This window comes from Tribolium castaneum, chromosome 1 (assembly GCF_031307605.1).
Source record: "Tribolium castaneum strain GA2 chromosome 1, icTriCast1.1, whole genome shotgun sequence".
Taxonomy (NCBI): domain Eukaryota; kingdom Metazoa; phylum Arthropoda; class Insecta; order Coleoptera; family Tenebrionidae; genus Tribolium; species Tribolium castaneum.
In genome coordinates, this window is record NC_087394.1 from 36,900,838 (window position 1) to 36,917,768 (window position 16,931).

At 34.3% G+C, this 16,931-nt stretch overlaps 3 protein-coding genes and 1 non-coding gene across 12 annotated transcripts in view; 1 reads left to right on the forward strand and 3 right to left on the reverse strand.

Moving 5' to 3' along the window:
• Ets65A (Ets at 65A) overlaps positions 1 to 7,596 on the forward strand; it is a 51,362-nt gene extending 43,766 nt beyond the window's left edge. For all 8 annotated transcript variants that reach the window (XM_064355862.1, XM_008192333.3, XM_015977538.2 and 5 more), the window contains 3 exons: positions 1,571 to 1,760; positions 3,136 to 3,347; positions 6,743 to 7,596. In XM_064355862.1, the coding sequence (XP_064211932.1) occupies positions 1,571 to 1,760; positions 3,136 to 3,347; positions 6,743 to 6,891 (551 nt within the window). In that variant the 3' untranslated portion in view covers positions 6,892 to 7,596. The remainder of the gene's footprint in view (positions 1 to 1,570; positions 1,761 to 3,135; positions 3,348 to 6,742) is intronic.
• Positions 7,597 to 10,495: 2,899 nt separating this feature from the next.
• TRNAR-ACG (transfer RNA arginine (anticodon ACG)) lies at positions 10,496 to 10,568 on the reverse strand. Its single transcript has one exon. It is a non-coding gene; the product is annotated as a tRNA-Arg (tRNA).
• A 107-nt stretch (positions 10,569 to 10,675) lies between these two features.
• Pdxk (Pyridoxal kinase) lies at positions 10,676 to 11,827 on the reverse strand. The gene has a single exon (XM_967860.4). It carries the CDS (start codon positions 11,685 to 11,687, stop codon positions 10,803 to 10,805), a length of 885 nt encoding a protein of 294 aa, XP_972953.1. The 5' UTR covers positions 11,688 to 11,827; the 3' UTR covers positions 10,676 to 10,802.
• Positions 11,828 to 12,213: 386 nt separating this feature from the next.
• On the reverse strand, positions 12,214 to 16,544 carry LOC103312217 (breast cancer type 2 susceptibility protein homolog). 2 transcript variants are annotated; one of them, XM_008192331.3, is made up of 10 exons: positions 16,344 to 16,544; positions 14,807 to 16,289; positions 14,516 to 14,758; positions 14,361 to 14,469; positions 14,141 to 14,311; positions 13,604 to 13,811; positions 13,328 to 13,554; positions 13,004 to 13,281; positions 12,527 to 12,950; positions 12,214 to 12,479 (listed from the first exon to the last, which is right to left on the reverse strand). In XM_008192331.3, exons 2-10 carry the CDS (start codon positions 16,219 to 16,221, stop codon positions 12,306 to 12,308), a joined length of 3,249 nt encoding a protein of 1,082 aa, XP_008190553.1. In that variant the 5' UTR covers positions 16,222 to 16,289; positions 16,344 to 16,544; the 3' UTR covers positions 12,214 to 12,305. The 2 variants fall into 2 exon arrangements, with proteins under 2 accessions (XP_008190553.1, XP_008190552.1); XM_008192330.3 differs by having other exon boundaries at positions 14,807 to 16,544.
• Between the last annotated feature and the right edge of the window lie 387 nt (positions 16,545 to 16,931).

Below are 16,931 nucleotides of genomic sequence, written 5' to 3' on the forward strand. Positions count from 1 at the left end.
GTTGTTTTTGCATTTTTTTATCTTAAATTGCTTTTTTTACTATCTTCTGAGCCAGAGTTGCTATATCTTTAGCTAAGTTTGCATTGTTCCATTATTTCGTGAACAGTCTGTACATGTAGAAAAAAACTAGGGTTGTTTTTTGCAATTTCACGAACTTTATTGTGTTAAAATTGCTAAAAAAAACCGTCGAATCAGGTCTAAAATAATGTAATTTTTGCCTTTTACAAACATCAAGGCTACTAAATTATGACAGTTACTTGATTTGGTAAAAAAATATGTTTTTTTTTCAAGTGTTTTAATATGTTGTTCTGTTAGAAATGAGAAATGCAATTATTTAGCTAAATTTAATAATAAAAACGCAGCAAATTATATATATTTTAAATTTTTTGGGAGTAATTAATTATGATTTTGTTAGTGTAATAATTTGAGTAAAAATAAAAAAAAATGTTTATCTAGAAATGCGGTAATTTTGAGAAATTTCGTCCAAAATAAGCCAAATAATAGTCAAAATGATATTAAATTTTGCTTTATTCAGGTGTATTATCTTTTTCTCAGAAGCGCAATTATTTAGCAAAATTTCTTAAAAATCTGCCGAAAAATTGGATAGAAACCTAAGTGATTTTTAAACTTTAATTAAAAAATTAACTAATTTTTGCGCAATTTTCTGAGCCTTTAAGCACATTTTAAAGTAAAAATTTTAACAAAAATCCTTCCAAGAATTGCAGATTTGAGTCGAAAATGGTATTATTTTTGTCTTTCTTGAGCTAAAACGAAAAACTCAGTTTTAAATGACGTTTATAAAATTATAAATTACAGGAGAGCACTTATTTTGCAAAATTTCGATGAAAATAATTCGAAAATTCGCCGAAATTGTTCGAAAATGTAGTTAGTTTTGCTTTTTACGAGCGATCATGCATATTTTTTGGCAGAAAATCTATTATTTTATGAAATTTCTTAAAAAAATATATATAAAACTTGTTGAAATGGATTGAAAATTATGTAAGTTTAGATGTATTTGATGAAAATCTGTCTTTTTTTTCTTAAATCAGAATGAGAATTCGGTATATTAGAGAGAAAATGATCTAACGACAGTTTTTTTATCACACAGTTGAGCCAAAAAACGTTTATTGTTTGAAAAAGAATAAGTTCTATGGGTTTTTGGTCTTGGGCAAAACTATTTAGTTTACAGAAACTTACCTAGTTTTCAAGACTGTTAAAAATGTGAAGACTTTTATTTTACTTTTATTATACTTTTGCTCATACTTTGGGTAAAATTACATATTTTAGTTAAAACAAACTAATAAAATTCTTGTTCTATCGAGACAATTCGGCCTGAAAGACCATTAATTTTTACCAGAAGAACGAGAATTAAAAAAATTTAGAAATAAAACTCATTTTTTACTAGCTTTCTTATAAACCAATACATAAGTGTAATAATTAACATAAGTTATTTTTTTAAATTTGTTGTTTTCTCGTTGCGACGAATTCTAAGTTGGCAATATTATCCTGTTCTCTACATTATTCCATACTGCACAAAAGCTATAATGTTTGATATTTTTGTTCGTTTCAGGTTCAGGTCAAATCCAACTGTGGCAATTCCTCCTTGAATTACTAAGCGATTCCTCAAACGCCGCCTGTATAACATGGGAAGGAACGAACGGTGAATTCAAACTAACCGATCCCGATGAAGTGGCACGTAGATGGGGCGAAAGGAAATCAAAACCTAACATGAATTACGATAAATTATCTAGGGCGTTAAGGTGCGTATTCGTATTATTTTTCGAATAAAAAACCACCCCTCTATAGTAAAAAATATATAGAGGCCAGGTCGCGCTCCGGTCGCAATCTTCGACATTTGACCGAATAAAAACTTCTATTTCAGATCAATTCGGTAGCAAATGGCATTTGTTATATCACAATCGTCCTACTGTACAATTCGCTTAAAGTTTCAGCAGGGCGATAGTGAATCGAATTGGTCGGCTAGCAGGTCGTTAGTTTGGCGGGCTAGAAATCTCGACCCGGGGGTTGTGCACTAATCCCATTGCTATGTTCATTTGGAGCAATTAGCGACCGATATTGGCTAATGCATTTATCGAACAATTTTTTTGCAATTTCTCGCACGGAATTGTTCCCATAATAGAAAATTATGAAGCGAACGCGAACGCGACGGGAAAAACAAAACACAAAACGAGAGGGTTTCTTTTGATCACACCACCGAACGGAAGTGAGATAATTAGCTCGTAAGGGATGGTTTGTCGGGGAGAAAAAGTGAAACAAAACTGATTTGGCTTTCAGACAAATCACCCAGAAAAAAATTGAGATCAACAAATTTTCTATTTCAATCTCAAAGAAAGAGTTGAAAGGACGAAAATAAAGTGTATTTTTTGACTTTTACAATCGGCATGCTTGTCCATAACTTTGTTATTGTGAACAATTAAAGTTAATACATTTCTTAGTTGGCTATGACATTTTCGAAGCTTATTTTTTTCTGAACTGAAAACAATATGAATATTTTTTTTATATACTTTTGATACAAATATATTTAAAACACTTCAAAGTAGTTGGCTATGGATGAAATATTTTACATAAAACATAATGTGACATTTTGTGAACGGTTATTAAAGTGAAAAATGTGAAATTATAAAAATAAGCTATAATAAAGTTATTTTCAATTGAACAAATATACGATCGTCGGAGATTTTAATTACATAAAAATATGTAAAAAATTTAAAACAATGTATCACTACGATTTGATGTTATGTATTTTTTTACCGCTGATGGGATTTGATTTTGGTGTTTGGATTCACATTTTTTGTAAGCACCCTGTACATGCTTATCAGTTATCATCCCTTTAATACATAAAATCAAAAAAGTCAATAAACATTTCTATGTAAAATTTAAGGCCTATTTGACTGGACTAATGTGTAAATTGTCCAGCTTGCGGGCTAGCATATTAGCGTGTCCGGTGTAGTCCGGGCAGTTCCGGGCCCGGAGAACACCGGAGACTGCCACATCCTCCGGATTCCGCCGACGCCGTTCTTATTGATTTCGCAATTACATCTTCGCCCACTCTCTTCTTATATCTACGATATTTGATGAATCAATTGAATGAATTTTTTTTTGTTTTTTTTATAGATATTACTACGATAAAAACATCATGACAAAAGTGCACGGTAAAAGGTATGCCTATAAATTCGATTTTCAAGGATTAGCAGCTGCTACACAACCGGCAACGAGTGACCCCAGCAGCTACAAATACCAAAGCGAGCTTTTCATGAGTTCCTATCATCACAGCGCAAAGCTTGGAAGTTTTATGAGTCCGCATGCTGTTGTGCCAAGTTCAGCAGGTAGGGAAATTATTAATTTTTTACAAAAGTATTTGCAATGATAAAAATCTTTGTGTCCCGTCCGTTATCAGTTTTTATTTCTTTATCCTGCTCGTAGTTCAAATAGGTTTCAAACAAATATGTAACTGAAAAAAAAACTAAAAATTTTTCTCGTTCGTTCAAATGGAATGGCTGTTTGAGAGATAATATTAAAGAATCAAGCAAATGATTTTACTGTAGTGTGAAAAACATAGAGTTTTTTGAATAATTTAATTTTTTTGAGCTTCTGCAATGTCGAGGAGTTTGAAAAGATTTGATTTTCGTCTCGAAAATTGCTATTAATCCATCGAATGTATAACTTTGTGTGTGGATGAGTACAGACAATGCCTTATTGGCAATAAAGCCGTCTCGTCTCTCTCCTTAATGCATCCGAGTTTTGTTTATGGTCATTCATGGATAGAGAGTTCGCAATGATCAACTCCCACATGTCACGCACCAATGAATTTACGATTGCGTTAATACAATTCATTTGTGTTGTCATCGCGTCGAGGCAATTTGCCCTAATTTATGGGGTGTCTGTCGTATTTAATTCGCCTCAACTTATTCTTGCCTTAATATTGTCCGCATTCAGACCCAAATTAGAATATTTGGCTTTCTCCCTTTCTATTTGCTCTCCTCATCGTCCTCGTATGCAAAGTTGTTGATGGCAAGTGACAAACGCATCTGACTTTGTGTATTTACCAAACTCTCATCGACTCGTGTTGCTTTGCCACTTTTCAAATAATATTACAATTCAATTTGGAAATATCGTTGCGAGTTGTAGGTATAATGTGTCAATGAAGAAATCCTTTGGTTAACGCGCACTCATCCACTGGAAATAACACTTGCATCCCCTTTTAATGACGTAATGCCTTGATTGTGCATTGTTTCGCCCCCATAAGAGAGCACATTACCCGTCATTTAACCGACCCTCCCCAAATAAGGATATTGTTAACAAACTCAAACGAGCGCCGAAGGCTGCGACAAATTGCTAGAATTTCTTGTGCATTCATTTTTAAATAAGTATTTAGAATAAATTATGACACAGTTTTTAAGAAAATCAGATTAACACTTCAAATCACTCAACAATAAATTGAAAAAATTGTTTTATCTACTTTAAAACTGAATAATAATTATCAAATGATTGGGTCAACTGATTCTACGTTAGAAACACTCAATTCTAAGGACATAAGCCCGAATAGAAAGAAAATAATGAAGAAAATTTGTTTTCGATAAATTTTTAAAGAGCAAAATTTTTGCTGATATTTCCCGAACGGTTAGTCCTAGCGACTTGACTCTTGCAAACATGGATTCCGCCGGTCATTCTACGTTAGAAACACTCAATTCTAAAGACATAAGCTTGAATAGAAGGAAAATAATGAAGAAAATTTGGTTTCGAAAAATTTTGAATTTTTTATTTTTTTTATTTTCTCAATTCCGGCTAAATTATTTGAAAAAGTTAAATTATTTCGATCCATACCTATGCAAAATGATCCGGGGAATCGATTGGCATCAAGAAAATTACCAAATTCCCAATATATTTTTAGTTATGAATTTTTTAAAATTTTACCAATTTTTGCTTTTATCTGCAATTTGCTCGAAAACTATTAGTCGGAGAACAATAATCTTTTTTGAAAAAAATAGATAATTTAAAGAGCTTTCCAACGATAATACACTTCATGGGGTTATTTCTAATAGTTCCGGAGCTATTGCTCGAGAAATGTTCCGGGTACCCAAAACCGACAAAATCTGCGACGAAAATTGAAAAAATCAAACATCAATAAATGGAACATTTGTACTTTTTGTGAACTTTTAACAACTTTAGTGGGTTGTTAAGACATGTAGAAGTCCATAAAAATTTACTGGAGTGAGTTTAAAAAAAGAAAATTTTTTTCACCTCTTTGAAGGTAAGTAAGGAAATTTTAGCAAAAAAATTGGAAATTTTAAATCTCGTAAAAAGTTGGTATAATACAGAAAATGAGCCGCTGAATTTAATGGAACAAACCGCATTGCTCTACGACTTTTAGTTTTCGAGTTATGAATTTTTTTGTTGAATAAAACTGTTCACCATAAATAGCTACGCAAAATTTAGGAAAAAAAAAATTAAATTTTTTATTCTTGTGAAAAATTGATATAATATGTAAAATGAGCCGCTGAATTCAATGGAACAAACTGCAGTGCTCTACGACTTTTAGTTTTTTTTTTTATGAATTTTTTTAGTGAAAAACCTTGATCGCCTCTGTAGCCGGAACCGTTGCCCGGAGCGGCTCCGGGTTTAATCGAAAAAATAGAGAAAATTAAGCGCTATCAGATGGTTTTTTGTTCGTTGCTCTAAGTCTTACAGTTTCCGAGAAAAACGCAAAAAAAGGTTTCCATTTTCGCTTTTTTTCAATTTTCAACCGCCAATTACGGCCAAACTATTAGAGTTATCGAAAAACGGAAAAATCGAGGACAACCGGAATAAAAAGCTCTACAAAATAGCATAGTAGGACTCAAGGCGATATCTCGCAAAAAAAATTCAATTTTCAAACGCTGATTACGGCCAAACTAAAAGAGCTAGGAGAAAACGCTTTTTTAGATCGGAAAGAGCACATCAAAATCTATAAGATAGAATCGGTTTTATTTGATTTTGAGACACTTTAAAAATTGACCGATTTCTAACGGGGGGGTGTTAACTTTTAAAAAATTTTTTTTATTTTCTCATTTACGGCTAAACTATTCTAAAAAGTGGAACTGTTTTGATCCGCACCTATGCAAAATGATCCGGGGAATCGGTTGGCATCGAGAAAATTTCCAAATTCCGAATAGTTTTTTAGTTATGAATTTTTTAAAATTTCACCAATTTTTGCATTTAGCAGCAATTTTCTCGAAAACTATTAGTCGTAGAACAATAATCTTTTTTAAAAAAAATAGATAATTCAAAGGGCTTTCCAACGATAATACACTTCATAGGGTTATCTCTAATAGTTCCGGAGCTATTGCTCGATAAATGTTCCGGGTACCGAAAATCAACAAAAATCTCGCAACAATTTGAAAAATCAAACATCAAAAAATCGAACCTATTGACTTTTTTTGTACTTTTACCACCTCGAGAGGGTTGTAAAGGCATAAAAATGTCCATAGAACTTTTCTACAGCGAATTTAAAAAAAAAACGAAAGCCATCTGCAGTGAGATTTTGTAATTTTCGACTGAATTGAAGAGTTTTGATTTTTTGTAAACCTGTTTTATCATGCTTTTTCAAAAATATCATTCGTAACATCTCTCACGCATCTATATTTATTTTTTTTATTTATATTTTCAATATTTAATACTATTTCTGCCTGAAACCTAAAATTCTAATTCAAATTATTTCTTCTTAAAAATGAAACAATTCCAGGTTCAATTTTTCCATCACCTGGCTCGTACTGGAGCAACCCCAGCGCCAACCTCTACTCAAACATCGCCGCCAGTACGCACTCAATCAGCCACCATGCGGGCCCCCATTTGGGGGCACCTCCTCTGGGTTCATACCCCCATTACGCATGACCTGCTACGACCTCATCGCCTGGGCCAGACTGGACCAGAAAAATACCCATGTAAGTGTCCCTGGAGATGAGCCGCGCAAAACAGTATTTTAAAACAACAACAACAACACGATGAAAGTGAAACACATTTGCAATTGCCAATAGAGAAAAATGTAGAAGACTGGTCAAAAAAATATTTTTTTTGTTGGTGCAATTTTGTCCGATTCTAGTCGCATCCAAACAAATAACACACTGTCTAAGTGTTGTATAGGTAAAAAGTGTTAGGTTAACGCCAGTGCAATGTTTTAAATGTATATAAGTAGAAAATTTGAAATGTGTAAAAAAACACAAACCGCAATCGCGGCGACTGTGATAAGATTTTACGTGTTTTAAATCATTCCAAAATCATCTTGGCCTTGGCCTTATGGTGAATTTCCTACGTTCCTCTCTCATTTAATCATTTAAGTTATTTTCACGCCCAATTTTATTTCGCATAACTGTACATAGTTCTGTATATTCAACTAGTCGATAAGTAACTGTTGTCTAAGGCTTGATAGAGGAAGAAATTAGTCATTAGAAGAGGACGAGAAATATCATAGATGTACTAGTCATACCTAAATGTCAACCATTTTGTTAAGGAGCCACCACCAAATGGCTGCCACAATCTTAAAAAAAGTGTATAAATGTTATGTATTTATTATACAAAATATAGTGGAAAAAACCCTTCTTTCTCTTCTCTCTCTCTTATTCTTATTTGTTCCCTTCAAAAGCCAGTTATTTAAGTTTGAAAAGTTTAAGTGAGGGTGACGTTCATGTATCACTACATCATTACGTCATTATATGGCGCGTGGCATACGTTTCACGCACGATTTCACGTCTACATGGCTACTACGACTTTCTGAACCTTTATATTCAGCAAAGGGGCGCCAAATGGATTGGAAACGCTTCGACCGAAACCAATCGCCAAGATTTTCTTCACATTTTATTGCATACACATCACAGTAGGTAGTGTACTTATAATTATGAGTGTTGCTTGGATACCTGAAGTGCAGTCCTCATTGGTTCTTGAAGAGCGATCGATCGAAGGCTTACCCAATCGAAATGGTGGATGCGCCACGAATGGCCGGAAATGCAATCGAGACACCTTAGATGAGCCAATAATGACAGGTGGAGGGCACGGTGGCTTGATGTGGAAGTTTTTAAAGTGTAAATAAACGATTACAAAATTAATTGTGGTGATTTCTATTTAGATTAGTTTTATGATTGCTTTATTTAAACAATTTTTTATGTTCACAAAATGTTCAAAGTCCGTGCCGGCTTTCAGTCAAGTGAAAATTCACGCTGGACTTGCCATTATCAAATGAGGGACCATTGTTGACACAAAATATTGACTGATTGGAAATATTGAAGTTTACTTTAGTTTCTGATTGATCGCCTTTTCCTGATCTTACACCTTACACTACCAAAATACGAGCAGAAAGATTTTGTTTCTTTCCTTTCCTTCTTTCCTTTAGAATGACACAGGACTATAAAATTTGAAAATACGCATTTTGTGAAGCACAAATTTTCTTAAATCATTTGTCATCGTTAAAATATTTTATAAAAATTGATGAAAACTTGTGATTTAGAAAATGCGAAATATCTCCGTTCCTGTAGGAGATAGAGGGGTGGTTCTGCCCTTTTGAAAACCCTACCGCCCCGTAGTATTTTTCCTGGGCTATCGAATAGGCTAGGTCCCGTACCCGTATCTCCATCAGGAACCGAGATAGCACTGCACATTTTTATATCGAGAATCGAAGCACATCACGTTATAGTGCTTCAAAAGTTACGTGTGCATGCAAAATTTCAAGTTGCTACGATAACGGGAAGAGCCCCAAATTTAAGTTCAAAAAATTTAAACAAGTAACAAGTATTGCTAGTTGTCTATCCTTGCTAAATTTATAGGTTATTGTAATAAATTAAAAAATTACAGGTTCCTGTAATTATTTTAAAATTACAGGTTTCTGTAAGTATTAAAAATTTATAGATTTTTGTAATTATTTAACAATTTACAGGTTTCTGTAACCTAATGTCTCACAATACCATGTATAGATAGCGACAATCAAAATGCTTTGTTATCATTCTGAAATTATAAATATTTTAAACTTAAATTTGGGGCACTTCCCGTTATCGCAGCGGCATGAAATTTTGCATGCACACATAACTTTTGAAGCACTATAACGTGGTGTGCTTCGATTCTTGATTTAAAAATGTGCAATACTATTTCCTTTCCTAATTGAGATAGGGCAACGGGACCTATCCCATTCGATAGCCCAGGAAAAATACTACGGGGCCCTGGGGTTTTCAAAAGGGCAGAACCACCCTTCTATCTCTTACAGGAACGGAGATATTTTACATTTTGTGATTTACAGATTTTCGTAAATTTTTATAAAAATTTTTAAAAGTTGAAAAAATGTAGGTGGTTTTAAGAATTTTTATAAAAATTTACGAAAATTTGTGATCTAGAAAATGTGAAATATCTCCGTTCCTGTAAGAGATAGAAGGGTGGTTCTGCCCTTTTGAAAACCCTAGGGCCCCGTAGTATTTTTCCTGGGCTATCGAATGGGATAGGTCCCGTTGCCCTATCTCAATTAGGAAAGGAAATAGTATTGCACATTTGTAAATCGAGAATCGAAGCACATGACGTAATAGTGCTTCAAAAGTTATGTATGCATGCAAAATTTCAAGTCGCTACGATAACGGAAAGTGCCCCAAATTTAAGTTCAAAATATTTATAATTTTAGAATGACAACAAAGAATTTTGATTGTCGCCATCTATACATGACATTGTAAGACATTAAGTTACAGAAACCTGTAAATTGTTAAATAATTACAGAAATCTGTAATAACAAAGATGGACAACGGCAATACTTGTTGCTTGTGTGAATTTTTTGAACTCAAATTTGGGGCACTTCTCGTTATCGTAGCGACTTGAAATTTTGAATGCATACGTAACTTTTGAAGCACTATTACGTCATGTACTTCGATTCCCGATTTAAAAATGTGCAATGCTATCTCGGTTCCTGATGGAGATACGGGAACGGGACCTATCCCATTCGATAGCCCAGGAAAAATACTACGGGGCCCTAGGGTTTTCAAAAGGGCAGAACCACCCCTCTATCTCCTACAGGAACGGAGATATTTCGCATTTTGTGAACTGCAGATTTTCTTCAATTTTCGTAAAAATTTTTGTGAGTGCGAGAAAATTTATGTGAAATTCTGCAAAATTTTAAAAATGGATTTCGTATCAGGATCACAGGAACGTAAAGAGATCAAAACTTCTCAAGACCTCTTTGCGTTCCTGTGCTCCTGATCCTAATGTTATTTATAAAATTTTAGGGGAATTGGAAAGGTTAATAAAACAAGATTCTTAATTTTAACACTTTTATTATTCCAGCATTAAAAAGACAGATTCGTATTTTTGCAATTTCTTTGACCGGTTTCGCCCTTGTTGGGGCTCATCAGTGCAGCGCAGTCCTGCGAATGTCATGGCCTCTAATAGTTTTCGAAAAGGAATATTTGTAGAAGCCAGGACACTCATGGGACAACCGCAGACCGGTTAAAATAAGAAAAAAAAAAAAATGTCACGACCCTGCCAGGATTCGAACCTGGAATCTTCTGATCCGTAGTCAGACGCGTTATCCGTTGCGCCACAGGGCCCTTGATGCCACACCTCCGTCCAATCCATTTACGCCACACCACCTCGTCACACAATAATAACAAAACATTTAAAATCAAGGTGAGAGACTTAAATACGACAAAAAAGGCTGGATTAAGTACTTATATTTAATACTCCAACAAACAAAAGTATACAATAACAAATTATGTGTAATTTACGCTTTGTATGGAAGACAATTGGTAACTTTTGTTATCACACTAATCTTTGGTGCAAACTCAAACAACACTAGCTGACGCAACAATCGTCGGATTCTCAATATCTTTCTTACTTTGAATCAACTTCAATTCTTTAGCCCTTGGGGTGACTTCGCCCCTTGCACTCTCAATCGTACGTTTCAGAACGGCCTGAAGTGTCGACACGGTCTTCTCCAGCGATTCCTTCAAGTTATTTCCAGTTTTGTGCATCCAGGCTAAAAATAACGCGGCAAATAAATCCCCAGTCCCGGTAAACGAGCCAGATAATTTCGGAACCCTTATAGTAACCTTTTCACAACTATTTCCCTGTCTCTTGCTCGCTAAAGCCAATAAGTGTTCGTTATTTCCCAATTCTGTGGACGAGACAACGACGATTTTGGGGCCCTTGCTGTGCAAAAAATCCACAGCCTTCCAAGCCTCTTCCACATTGTTGATCTTCATATCAGTGAGCAGCTCCACTTCGTACTGATTCGGTGTGATTATGTCAGCCAATGGTAAAATACTGCTCTTGTAAATTGGGAGCAAGTCGGCTGGGACGTACATCCGCCCATTGTCGCCCATCACAGGGTCGCAAACATACGTCAGGGATGGGTTGACATCCTTCAAGTGTTTGACCAAGGCACATATCCTCGTCAGAAAACTTGCAGCTCCAATATAGCCCGTCAAAAGGTGGCTGTACAAGTCCAAATTGTTCGCCTCAAGTCCCAAAGCCAAATCGTCCAAATCCTTCTCAGTCAAGACTTGACCGGCTACCTTTTTGTAACCAGTGTGGTTGCAAAACTGGACTGAATTGATAAAATCCACTTCAAAGCCCAAAAGTTGAAGGGGAAAAGTTGCACTTTTGTTCCCAACATAACCTGAAACGACGTGACTTTGGATTGAGAGGACGCGCGGACTTTCGGACATTCTTGACGATTTCGTTGCACGCACTGAATGTTTCTCGCGGAAAATGCGAACTTTGGACCCGAAATCATTTGAAAACAATCATATAATAAATTAACACCATTTTAATTGCGCAATTATGTCAACTGTCATTTATACAAGTTGCCAACGTTAAGTATTAAAAGTCCACAAGTAGGCAACCAATTATACACTAAGTTAGAGATTGATTTTTTTTGTTTTCGACGCATCTGTTTCCTAAAAGCAGCTTTCAAGACTGAACATAACACAACAATACACTGCATAAATAGTAAGTTACAAACCTCTCTCTTATTCTACGTTACAAACCCACTAATAAAAATTTTTGTAAATTAACACTTATTTCAATTTGTCAACTGTCACTCACACCAATTGCCAACATTTGCTGTTGAAAGTTACTAGGTGAGATAGGCAACCAATTATACATCTTTGGTTAAATTTTATTAACTTTTTATGCTTTCCGGATATCTGAAATTATTATTTACTAATTAACTCTGGAAACACCATACCAACCTTCCCAAAAAAAACCGAAGGATTTCTTTATTCTTAACTTAACACAAGTAGACAAAGACGTGAACAAACTGGACTAAGACGAGTTAACAACTTTCACTTCAATTTATCGAAGTCAATCGTGGAGTAGAAACTATCCAAATTATCATCAAAAATATCGGACGTCTGTAGCAGAGATTTTGACGAATTTTTGTAATTTTTCGTTATATCACTTTTAACGGTACAAAAAGCCACTTTCTGGTTGCACTCTTGCAAAAAAGTGTCCAATTCCTGCAAAACATTATTTTAAATCAAAGCTATTTCAACAATTAACTTACTTTGGGTAATTGTTGACGCAATAAATCAAGCCCCTCTTGCAAATACTTGTGTCTGGGTGCCGATGAAACGACCGTCAAATGATTAGCTTCAGCTTGTGCAAAATCTGTTGTCTTATCGAATAAAATTAAATTCGTAATTGCAACAACTTGTCCAACTTTGAGTTTATCAAAAAGTAGACAACTTTTCGGACCATTGAAAGTTTTAACAAACAACAAATTGGTGCAATTATCTGCCAACCACAAGTTTTGATCAAAACTATTCACAGTTATTTGTACAACAACACCCACTGTATCAAATTCGTTAAATTGTGGCTTGATTGTAGAGATTGGAGAAAGGAATCGGTTGTATTTCGTAAAATGTTCTTCCGAATAATCAGTTGGTTTGAATTTGGTCCAATTCGTTGCGGACAAAACACCAATTTTTCTTCAAAATAAACACAAATTAGGTGCATAAAATTTTTTCTACAACCTGATTACTTCAACGAAACGTTGTAAATGTGACAAGTTGTTGATTCCTTAAACATTTGTAAATGAGCGCTTGTTGGTTTCCAAATTTTTAAGACGTAACTTTTGTCTTGTGAAGGATCGTGAGCATCTAATACCAAAAGTGTTAACAGTGCAGTTACGTCTCTTTTGGTCGTTTCATGTTTATTTATACTGTCTTCAATTTTACGGGATATTTCCACTTGTTCGGTCAATGAAATTTGCTCCTGGTAACTCACAATTGACTTTTTTTGCGAATCTGATAACAATTCCTTAAAGAAAACAAATTATAAAAATTAATGAGACAATTAAACCAACCTGTAGACCCTCAGGATCATTACAATTACTACAAATATTGAATAACGTTTCAGGACAATGGATATTTCTAATTTCGGAATAATTCACACTGACATTTGATTTTTTCGATTTTGTTCGGTTCATTTCGTAATCTTTCCTTATTGTTTCTTCCATTTTTTGCAAATTATCTCGAATGTGACTCTCCCATTCTATTACACGTAAATCTTCAGCTGCTTGATTTCGCCAAACTTAAAAATTTTATTAAAACAAACATCGATAATGCGAATTAAAATGCACCAGAATGTGTATTTTGTTTTTCGAGATATTTCAGAGGATATACTCGAGCTATGTACACTTTGATACAACCGATGAGGCCCCCATTTGGATAAAACGAGGCCAATTTTAGCAAGCACGGATCTGGACACTTTTGATAACCGAGTTTGGCATGCCAGAGGGCTCTTCTCGTTGAATTGCAGTGGATTTTTAAACGGACTGAATCAGGCGCCTGTAAAGCAATTAAATAGTGTCTAATATTAAAAAATAATCCTATTCGCAATTAAAAAAACATCGAGAATAACTTTTAAACTTAGCTCTAAAATCTTAAGAAATTACAAGTGTATGCAACCAATATTACACATGTGCACTTTTGTTGACTATCAGAAACTTTCTGTAGGTATTTATTACTAAAGATTACTTTACACAATTTTTAAATTGTATTTATTTATAACTATTTTTTGTTAACGTAAAGGTCTCCGGGACGGCTATTTCCAATTTAAATCAGTCATAAAATATTTAAGCCCACATCATAGGTTCTTATTCGTATAAATAAGTTACCTCTAATGGATGGCATCCATCACAGTTCAACAATTCCGCACCAAAAATCACCAATTTGGTACCAATTTGAATTTTCCCATTAGCAATTTGCTGGCATAAAGGTGTATCAATTAACGTTCGAATGCTATACCAACCGTCAGTCAATTCCAGTTCGAATTTATTTAAACCCAACTAAAATTAATGGTTTAAAAAAAATTTAAATAAAATTACTCAAAAATACGTTAAAAATATTAGCCACACATAAAACCATTCGTTTTTGGGGCGTATCGTCCGTTTCATAAATTTTTCGAAGTGCTGGACGTTGCGCCCGATCAATTTCACGATCATATCTAATACAAATAATTAAACAAACACACACAAAACAAATGATCTCACCGATATTTCAATTGTTGCATAATATTTTCGACTGTTAAACAATCGAAATTAAAATTTTCGTAACACGCCAACTTCCAAACAATCCATCTGAAATGATTTTGCACCCAACCATTTGGTATTAATTTGGTTTCGACTCCTGGTATTGTATTAAACGCTACTTCAATCTCACTTAAACCAACGAAATTATCGACATTTGGAACAACACAAGCACCATCTAACGTTTTAATCATTGGCAGTTTTTCCCTAAAAAAATAACTGAGAAAAAATAATTATTACCACACCCATACGTACTTCAAATGAACATTGGGCGAATTTTCCGAATTAATTTCACTTGAAACACGACACGAATCGATGTTTATGCCATGTTTTAACAAAACACGTTCGCTATTTTCTTTTCTAGTAAATAAAATTCCAGACTGTCTCTGAACCCTATTTTCCAGAATTTCTTTTTGCAAATTTAAAACTTTCTCCTTCTCGATGATAACTTTAAGTTTTACTTCAAGAATTTTTCGTTCGTTTTGCAAATTTTGAAGCCACGTATCGAGATTTCCTTTAGTGCAGCTCTGAATTACAAATCTATCATTTTGTGTAATAATTGTCTCGTTTTTGATTTTTTTGATCGGTGTTACGTCCGATTCTAGACACGTAAAAGAGGTGTTTTTCAAAGGCGTTGAGTTGTAAACACTCGGATTTTTTCTAACAGGAGAGAAACCAAATTTTTCTTGCTCAAAAAAACGCCTTTTGCGACCAAACGAATCGTCCAGACCTTGGAACAATTGACGCGCTTTTTCCAGCCTGTCTTTTGATAAATTCACTGATTGGAAGCCCCTATTTTTAGGAAATTCCCGAACGGTTTCTAAGTTTTTTTCTTTTTTTACACCTTTGTTAAATTGTGTTACAATCGAGCGAAATTCGTCAAGTTTTTTCCGATTTTTCTCAATCATATCTTGACTAAAACCTCTGAACTCGTCACTCAAATCTGATTTTTTCGCATTTTTAACGTCTTCAAAATTAAAATTCTCGTTTAATTTATTCCTGGCCTGGTTGATTGCTCTTTCGGACATTACTGTACATTTCCCTGAAGCTGTCTTAAAACCCGAAAAACTTGCGTTATATTCCGAAATTTTCGTATTAAAATCTTCGCTTAATTTATTCCTAGCTTGTTTGATTGCACTCTTAGACATTAGGGAACTTTTCCCTGAAGCTGTTTTAAAACCGACAAAACTTGTGGTAGTTCCCTCATTACTGTTCCTATTCCTAGCTTCTTTGACTGCATTTTCGGATCTTAAGGAATTTTTTCCTGAAGCTGTTTTAAAACCTGCAAAACCAGTACTTAATTCCTTGTTACAACCTTCAGGATTTAGCATGTCGTCAAACAACGTTCTGGCCTTTTTCAAGGCTTCATCAGACGCTTTGAAACCTTGATTATCAACTTTGTTGGGTTCATTTTTACAATTAAAACCTTGGGGAGGAGTCAAAATTTCGGCTCTTTTCAACACATCATCAGAATTTTTATCCAAACTCCAGTCTTTTTCTATACTTTCCAAAAAGTTTTCGGTTTGGCTTGGGGTTAAAACATTGCTGGAAGACGCGTCCAGAAACCGGTTCGTCAAATTAACCCGACTTTTTTTCTGTGATCTCTTGCTTCTAATCCATTTGCGTGATATTTGAGTGCTTAGAATAGGTGATAAAGGCCGGTCTTCCATTTTGAGGTTGGAAAACCGAATTTTCACAAACTTGCCCAAAATTCACTAACGTTTTCAACAAACACCAACTATTAAAGCAACCAAAACTTATTCAAGCACAAATCGTAGAAAAAAACACTCACATTTTTATTTTTTACAAACAGTAAACACCGCCATTACACATCAACAATTTCAAACGTTAGGGACTTTCAGCCAAACGTTGGCACAACCGTTTTTGAAAAAAGATTTTTCAAATAAAAAAGAAATTCCAAACGAAAGTACTATATAATTGGAAAACCAATTATTAAAGCAACCAAAGGTGATTTAAGTAAAAATTGTAAAAAAACACTCACTTTTTTCTTCTTACAAGCAGTAAACGTCGCCAGTTCATTTCAAACACTAGAAACTTTTGATCAAAGTTGACTAAGCTGTTTTAGCAAAAATTAAATTTTCAGATAAAAACGCAATTCCAAATGAAAATAAACATTTCAATTCCAAATAAAAATAAACAATTTCGCTAAAGTGAGACCCCATTTACCAATGGGGCAAAAACGTTGAAATAAAACAATTGCAACGCAATTTGCTTAAGAAACGCCGATCGTTCATTTTGAGATTGGAACATTAAATTTCCACAAATTTACCAAAAATTGATCAACGCATTCAACAAATAACGATTATTTAAACAACCAAATGTGGTTTAAGCACAAATTGTGGAAAAAACTCACTTTTTT